Source organism: Hipposideros armiger, unplaced genomic scaffold (assembly GCF_001890085.2).
Source record: "Hipposideros armiger isolate ML-2016 unplaced genomic scaffold, ASM189008v1 scaffold_173, whole genome shotgun sequence".
NCBI classification, from domain to species: domain Eukaryota; kingdom Metazoa; phylum Chordata; class Mammalia; order Chiroptera; family Hipposideridae; genus Hipposideros; species Hipposideros armiger.
In genome coordinates this window covers 2,734,245-2,743,009 of record NW_017731523.1, presented here as the reverse complement: position 1 = coordinate 2,743,009, position 8,765 = coordinate 2,734,245, and the positions used below count along the sequence as shown (strand labels likewise).

Genomic DNA, 8,765 nt, shown 5'->3' with positions numbered 1-8,765 from the left:
ATACATGCTCACTCAAAAGGCAACCTTTCGCATAAAAATGTAAGAATCTATAGATCCAAGCCGATTTTAACATATACCTTTTTTTATTAAATATGTAAAAAGATAACTGCAAGTCAAGTTATTCACATATTCAGAGACAAAAAGCTATTCTACCATGCGACAGTAGGTGGGTAATGTAAAATGAATGTAATACATCTGAATAAGACCTTTTCATCTATTATGTCATTACTTATCTATATTTATAATTAACAATACATATGTTTACATTCCTTTCAGTTTACATTTAATATGTAACAAAAGCTTTATGGTGTACTATTTAGTAAAAGTAATTTGAATGCATATTAAACCTTAACGGAATAATGGAAATACTCACCAGGGAAGGGAGGAGTTCTTGGTTCCCTTCTGGAGTTTAACTTCTCTCGGGTCAACAGGGTGTTTCTTTTTCTGCTTTTCTGCTTAGAAGATGGGCTCTCTCTTTGCCCCCTGCTTCGATCACTTCCCATCTGACATGAGCAGTGGAAGTGCTATAACCAGCCACAGCAGGTATGAGGGGGGGACTAAGGAGGAAGTCGGCTTCTGAAAGGGAGTAGCACACCTACGGGGCGATGTCTCAGCCCAGCGTGATGACGCATGATGGGGGGAGGGAATGGAGGCAAGCGTGCCCTGGATGCCGCGATGAGGGGACGAAGGGGTACAGTCGTCAGGAAGAAAGTGGCAGCGCCTGGCCAACGAGAGGTGATCTGCACAGAAGAGCTGCAGCCAAAGAGGACTGAGAAACTTAGCTGTTTAAGATTCCCCAAGGTCTCAGTGCGATCACATGTGATGCAGCGCAATGGGCGATGTTTCAGATGGGGACCGAAAGAGGAGTTTACAGGTCTTCTCTAAATAAATGAATAGTCTGCCCCAAGACTCTGGGAAGGAGAACGAAGATGGATATCTTTGGATGCATTCTGGCCAGTATGTTTACAGCTGAGAAGGTTGGAGATTTGGGAGGAAATGGAGTGGTGGAGTAGCTGTCACTGGTGAGGCTTAAGCAAGTTACACAGTAATCGTGTACGCACACATGACAGGAGTTTGGCTCCTAGGCACCTGGCACTGGGTATTACTGAGCTGTCCAGGGCAGGCGAAGAACTGTGGAGAAACCACTGAAGTGTAATCTGCATGAAATTATTTATTGTGCCTCTTCATAAAACTTATTTTTTAAAAAAAGGAAACTCAGTGAGTGCAACAGACTTGGGGGAACACACCATTAAGCACAGTGCTGTTTATAGCACAACCACTACCTGTAACCAGGTGTGGGAGGATGTCACTGCTGAGAGCCAGGCTTTCCAGCCTAAGAGAAAGGAGCTACTGCTGTAGCGCAGAGCAAGCAGGAGAGAGAAGAGAGGGGAACCGAACACCACGGAACATCTGTCCATTCTGCACAGTGTGTTGTAATAACCTCAAAAATACAAGCAATCTTTTTCACATATAACTCAAATACCACTTTGCTGCAAAAGATTTATTTTGAGAAGACGTCTTTTGGTGGAAAGCTTCGATGCCAGAATTTAGAATCGGTACTTCATCAATTAATAAAGAAAGGTCAAAGCTGTATGATACAGAATTCAGAAATTTATTTGAAGCTTTTCAGTTAAGAGGAAAGTGGGGGTGGGCATACTTGTTTGTTGTTTTGGTGGCACCTGCTAAGTCAAATAACAAGTGAAGGTAAATTTAAAGTTAGAAACCAAGTGAACTGAATGATCCAGGAAGGGATCCCATCTGTCAAAGGGAAAAACAAAAAAATAGAGGCAAAGATTTGGAAAGATACTAAGAAAATGTGCAAATATCAGTTAAAAAAATAAGGAATGCTTTTAATTTGTTAATGTATCCTTGATTTATGAATTGCCATGGTTTAGCAAAGGTCAAGGACAAGGAGGCTGCAGTATTAAAGAGGGGAAATGCCTTATTCCAGAAGGTATTGGGAGTCACATACATAGATTATCCTGTGCTGTCACTTCAGTGTCAACACCAGACTTCAGAATCATGAGTCTCCCTTGGAATTAAGCTCCTATTAATCAGGTCTTCACTTCTAGCAAGTGTACAGCATGAGGCAGAACCCTGACACTCGGGGCTGCACACCCCGAAGTCATTCTTTAGGCCCCTCGTGTAGATGACAGGATTGGCGTGGAAACTCACACAAGGAGGCAGGAAGACCTGTACCTATGCAGACCCCCTCTGGACTGCAGATAACTGATGATAGCTTCTTGGGGAGAGTGGTTGCCCACAAAAGAGGACCCTGAGAAAGAAAACAGCATGGGAACCTGGTGGGGGGAGGGGAGGGAAAATCAGTTAGAGGGCCAAGTTGAGATGGTGTTTTCCTTGAGTGAATGTCTTTAAAACTAACAACACACTGCATGGTTGTCTAACATGCTAATGTATGAACACTGCTGGGCCCTGAAGTCCTAGTTTTGATTCCATTCTTTTTTTTCCCCTTTAGTGTTGCAAGTAGAGGGAGGAACTGACGCTGTTTTTCCCTATGAAACAAGTCACTGTCATTATGGCTTTCATATCAAGTATCTCTTTCCCTTTGTTCCAATTTATTATGTGACCAAATTTATGTTCAGAGGTTAGACTTGCAAAAAACATCAAAGCACCACAAATGTGTGTGACATCTAGTGACACTGAGTTGAGAAATGCCAATATAAATACCATATATCAAATTACCATTGTTTCACACCAGGATAAAAAGGGGGTGTTGGTGGTGGTAGTGGGGTGGGAAGAGTTGTTCTGGAAAGAAATGAAAAGAGCAGAACGAATTCCACGTAGCCAAGTGGTGAAGTTTGTGACCCCATGATCTCTCAGGTAGGCTGCCAGATGGTCGGCTGCTAATGTGTCTTGGCAAAGGAAATGGGAACTGAGTGCAGTGGCTGGCATATGCGACAGTGCGTTGATGTTACTGGCAGACTGGGAACAACTGGTTTCTGTTGAGCTTGAGGCCACACATGTTCCAATTCTCCAGAAGAAAAGTTCCCACACAAAATGGAAGTGTCGAGAGCTGCCGAGACGGTTCAGTACTCTTCCTGCTGCTGGGGCTGCTGTTCATGGACTTGCTCCTCTGCTTCCGGCTCTTCTGGGTGGCCTTCCTGCGGGGTTATGGGGAGAAGTTTCAGGTGAAACAATTTACTGTGTCAGAGGCCCTGCAGTGCCCTGAACCCCATCATCACTGCACAGCATGGCGTCTCCAGGCTGTGGGGAATACGGGCTTAGGGACAAGTCACCATGCAAGTGCCTCCTACTCGCAAGAGTCAATGCATACACTAGGGGATGGCTTCGCTTCCCTGCTCCATCAAAGAACGGGTCCATCTAGAGCACAGCCATCAGGCTTGACGCACCAAACTTTTCCTTCTGTTTTGGAAGGAAATCTTCACAGAACCTATTACATATTTTCCTCTGTAGAAGAGTAAACTGAATGCAATGACTGAAGAACATCATGAGAACCATGAGTGAATCTGCTGTGACACAGCACAGAGCCCCAGGCCCCTGCAGTGTGTCAGATGGTCACCGTGACATGAACTGCCCGTGATGTGGAACTTCTGATCTGCTTCCTGTTTCCTGTTGTCATTCTTCTTAACTGGTAGCATGCCTGCTTGAAGTAGTCCCCTTGTTATAATCTATGACTCATCTGATTCAGGCTTAAATTGCCAGAGAAGCAACTTGTTAAGAGTGGTAAGGTGAGGAGAGCATAATAACCAAGCGTTTAGGAAAGGACCTGCTAAACCCATTATTCAGACTTAATGACTGATAACGCTTTAAAGTATTACTTCTGCTTGGGGTGTCTGCATTCATTGCCCAGACACTGAAAGAATGGCTCTCTGAATCCAGAGTGCAGCAAGTTGGGGTGTGTGGGGTTGGGGTGGGGGTGCTGATGGTCATGTGAATGGTAGAAGAGAAGTTGAGTGTAGTCATCTTAGGCAGACCCAGGAGGCAAGAACACTTGGCTAAGGTGAGTCTGGCCTGCCATTAGCTAGGATGTCACTAGTCCATGGCAACTGTTAATTTGGAGCTCACCTGCTGGTGTCCCACACAGGGACTCCCTCTTGGGATAAGATCTGGCTCCAAGTTGGAACCAGGCTTTTTCTCCCATTGAAAGCACAGGGCTAAGAAGATGTAATCCTGCGTGTTGCCTTCCTCCCGGTGAACGGGCGCTGTCACGGCAGCACTGTTCACTCAGGCTTGTAGTGCTGTGCAGACCTCATCGCATTTAGCCTCTAACACGCTTGTGGGGAGAATAACCTCAATTCATCTAGCGTGACCAGACTACAAAGAACTGTCTACATCCAGAACTTTATGTCCATGCCACTTTGGGTGGCACATACACATGACAAATCAACCTTTGGTTTCTTCCATCAGAGCTGAACATCTTGAGAACCATATTTTGTGAGGCCATCGCTGTCTCTGGGTCTTGACCTGACAGTTTCTCAGGGCTTCCAAATCTATAGTCTGAGCTAATGATAACCAAGAAAGAAGTTGAAAAACTATCTGGGGAAAATGAAAAAAGTGGTGATGTGTCCCCAGACCCCAGACGGTTTCTTATACTTGAGGAAAAATTCATAGCTAGGATTTTTAATCTTACACGGAGTAAACATTTGCCTGGTATTCAGCCGGAAATAAGACAAAGTAAACTTGCCAGTGACTTGTTGCATTCTGCGGAAATACTAACACACATGCAACTCAACCACAGAGCCCTCAGAGCATCCGCAGGCCTCCCGGACAAACAGATGCAAGCACTTCTCCCAGCTTCAGCCTGGCGTGAGGGGAAGCTCGAAACCCCAGCACGTCCTCTCTCACCTTCCAGCGCGGCCCTGTGGAAGGTGATGACCCATCAGGCCCCCACTCCTGCGGCCAGCTGCTGGAGTCTTACCCTCCCGTCACCGGCAGACGTGGGGTGACCTGCCTCGGTCTCTGCCATTTATCCCAGACTTTCCCCTCCTTGCTTCTCTTGTTCCTCCACTGCTCCTCACATCTGCTTTCCATCACTGGATGGAGCCGCACTCTGGGTCTCCTTCCGCACACTCACTCATGAGTAGCAACCCCAGTGGGCAGGTCCCCCCGCCAGAGGAGGCCCTTCTAGAAGTATTTTTCAACAAAGGGTTGTCCCACAGTGCTGGTCTGTACTGGCAATGAGTAACCAAGACAACCAGCTATCAAATAAAAACAGACAGTTGTGGGGCTTATGGGGGATGAAAAAAGCGTCTAGATCAATTTCTCCTTTAACCACACTCTGATCTTTCATGAAGAAACAACCCTTACACACATTGTTCCTTTCATTTGCTCAGACAGCTGAAAATCACTTGAGATTTGGCTGCACAAGCCTACTTTTCTCAGTCAAGTCCCTCTACCCCCCTCCCCCCTCCCACACACACACATCCACCCATCTATCTCTTTCTAGATTAATTTATGGGTGCATGTCCCATAGGCCTGGTTCAATGGCTCAGATGACACTGCTGTTTATTCCTCTGGGAATCTCAAATGCACTGGCTGAGCCGTAACTCCCACTGAGGTCCCAGGGCAGTATCCTAAGGCACATCGATCACGGTACTTCGACCACAAGTGTCACCTCTGAACACAAGAGCCAAGGGCTCCTTGGACTTACGTGATCGTCTGAAGCGTAGAGGACTTCCATTAGTCGCTGCACGAGGTCATCGTTTTCCTGCCCGTGTTCTTGGCAGAGTAGCTCAATCTCTCTCAACTTTCCGAAGTAGAAATCCCTTTCCTTTTCCACACCTTCAAGGGCAAGTTTTAATGAATGTACCTAGAAGGGGGTGAGGGTGGAGAAGAAAAACCCCCAAATACAGCATAAGAAATAAACAACGAATTATGCCTGTGTAGAAAGACCCAGAACATGAAAAGACAGATATGCAAAAATAACCAATGTACAAGTATGAGGGAGAAACAAGGGGCTGTTGTTTGGAGCTTGAGCCTGGGCCAGAACGTCCAACCTCAACAGCACACTAGTCATTCCCCTCCGTCAGCTGAGTGTTTATTAACCAGGGTCAGAGGGACTGTTTTGCTGGATACAGTTCCATCCAGGCTGAGTAAGCTTTCCTCTCCTGCTAACACGGGCCAGAGCACATCTTCCTCCTGACTTGTCCATCCTCTGTAGGAGGCGAGCTGAGAGAGCAGAAGGGAGAAGAGAGAAAGGAGAGAGGACCTCCCGGTGCTTCCTTTAGATGTGTTTTGAGGACGCTTCTGGCTTCCTATCACTTGCATTAACAGTCACCCTTAGAGCTGGACCCCTTCATAAACTTTCCTGATCCGAACTAGACAAATGCTCTCTCCTGAGAAATTGGGTCCTGGCTACATAAGGACACCTGGCCAAGATTAAAAAAGGCTGGCTGCATCTGTCTTAATTTCTCTAGTTCTGGCTTTGTGGAAGATTTTCACTGGAAAGGTGGGAAGAGATGGACGCTTCATTCCCACAGCAAAATCGCCTTCATTTCCTTTTTTCTCCCCCTTAATGCTGGTTCGAGGACCTTCGAGGGTTGTGCAGTCTCTTATGGTGGCTACAGAGACATTGCTAGTGAAAGGAAGGAGGCCACGGCGAGGCAGAGCTGGACAGAGCTGTCACCTGGGCTCGGGCTGAGGAAACACGGATGGAGGTGTAAACAGATCTGGGCTCAAATCCCAGGCAGCCACACTCAGTCCCAAACTATCACCTGGTCAGAATCCCTCAGTTTTTTACCCTTTATGCATTTTATATTTATGCAGACGATATTTTTTAGGAGGTAAATTAAGACTTTCATGGTTCTCCTCAGGTGAAATCTCTTTCAGTATATTAAAAAAATCACCCTTAACAGAATTTCCAAGAATTACTTTTGGGAATGGAAAATTTTCTTCCTTCTCTTTCTAGTAACTCTGGGCCTTTGTACATGCCATTTATCTGTCTGGAATCAGTGATCTATTGAAATATACACTGAGCACAGGCAGTGTCCATCCCTTCCTGCACACCTGGCACACCTGTGTCCATCCTGTGAGACTCAGGGATATGGTCTCTCAGAGTTCACCTCCCTGATGCCCTCCCGTAGCTGCTCACCAAAGCAGCGGAGCACAAGTTTGCTAACATTTAACTCCTATTTCTGATAATACCATGGCTTGGACATGGGTGAAAACTGCAGGCAACCAGCAGACTGAATGCCAGGGAAAAGAAAACTCCCTTTATTCTAGAAATCCTTTCTTGCTTTAACACAAACTAACTCCCTCCCCTCCCCAGGCTTGGCCACAGAATCTATCTGAAGCCTGAACTGGTGCCGACTGACGGATCTGTGTCAGTTTAGGAATCTGCCAGCTCCCTCTGCACAGGCAAGGGAGGTCTCTGGACACATCTGACCCACAAACGTTGTGTCGAGAGTGTTTTGGTCTGTGCGATGAGCAAAGGGCTGAGGCTTTTGTAGACGTACCCAGCCCAAGCCAGCCTTTGGTGGTATTCCAGACGCATTAGGTAATAGATGCGCAGCTATAAACACTCTCTAGTAAAACCCAACAGGAACTAAATTACATTATGGAAGATCAATTGGCAACCGAAATTCCACAAAGACTAATGCCTCCCTGCTCCCCCACACGTCACAGCGGAAGCCTATGCAGCGAAGGGGATGCTGGGGAAGAGATGAGAAGTTCTCGTCTCCTGATTCTCCCCGCCCTCTCGGTGTCCACACACTTCAGGTCCTCCAGGCCACAGTGCCTGTCTGGGCCAACCAACGCCCACTCTCTGGCCCCACAGTGGTCCCTGAGCACAGCGGTGACTCCATGCCTGTTTGCTAACCCGCTCTCCCGAAACTGTCTCTAATTATTTTAGTGATGGCTTTTTCTTCCTTAAATCTTTTGATTCATGTCTATCCTTGGAATTGTCTAGCACAGTAGTACTTTTATAGTATGTCATGAGAGACTGTCTGAATAAAGACATGAGGCCAAGTAAATGAGAATTCTTAGTTTATGGCACTTGTCACTTTCTTGATTACGACTATAATTCACGCTTCAGCCTCGGCATTTTCGCTCAGCCATTCCTTGTTCTAGTGTCCTCAGTTCTAACAGTGATGCCTGTCTGGCTTCCCACCAGCTTCAGGGGACACTCTGCAGGCTTCAGGGATAGAAACTAGAGGGAGCCAGGAGAGAAAAACCACTGAAATGGATGTGGAGTAAGAGCTCACTAAATAGTTGTTGAATGAAGGCTCGGAATTTAGGATGTGCATGACCTTCCCTCTGAGGGCCAGGGGAAGCGGAGGAGGCACACTCTTCCCTGAAGTGAATGCACTGGGGGCAGGCAGAGGAGTGAAGCCTTTTGGAAGTAATGAAGGAATTAAAACAAGAAGGAAGACCACTGGAGTGTTCCTCTTTTCTCACTCTGTCCTGTCCAGAGGACATTTTGGATGGTAGGACCAGGTCTGGGTGCCCAAGGGATGTGAGGTTCTTTGCGTGACTGGAAAGCTAATGAGAGCCTAGAGCCCACCCCAAGGAGAGGAAGTGGGGCTGGCTGGCTAAGGCTGTAAGGGACAGAGGGGCAGGATGGACCTCGAGGGCTCCATGTGGTCACATTTTGGGTTGGAGGGTTGGGAACCTGGGTGTGGTGGAGGAGGACGACAGGGAGGAGTGAAATGATGAAGAAATATGAGGTAATAAAGATATCAAAAGAATCCGAGCTCTGGGCCGGCCGAGTGGCGCGATGGTTAAGAACTGGCTTGGGACGCCAGAGGGCCCCGGTTCGGATCCCACATATGAGGGCCAGTGACACT

The 8,765-nt window shown here is 46.9% G+C and overlaps 1 protein-coding gene across 1 annotated transcript in view; it reads right to left on the bottom strand.

Annotated features, from left to right (window-relative positions):
• Positions 1–64: 64 nt before the first annotated feature.
• MAPRE2 (microtubule associated protein RP/EB family member 2) overlaps positions 65–8,765 on the bottom strand; it is a 102,512-nt gene continuing 93,811 nt past the window's right edge. Inside the window, exons 6-7 of the mRNA XM_019652067.1 lie at positions 5,633–5,791; positions 65–3,122 (exon numbers count right to left, since the gene is read on the bottom strand). Coding sequence (XP_019507612.1) covers positions 3,048–3,122; positions 5,633–5,791 — 234 coding nt within the window. The 3' untranslated portion in view covers positions 65–3,047. The remainder of the gene's footprint in view (positions 3,123–5,632; positions 5,792–8,765) is intronic.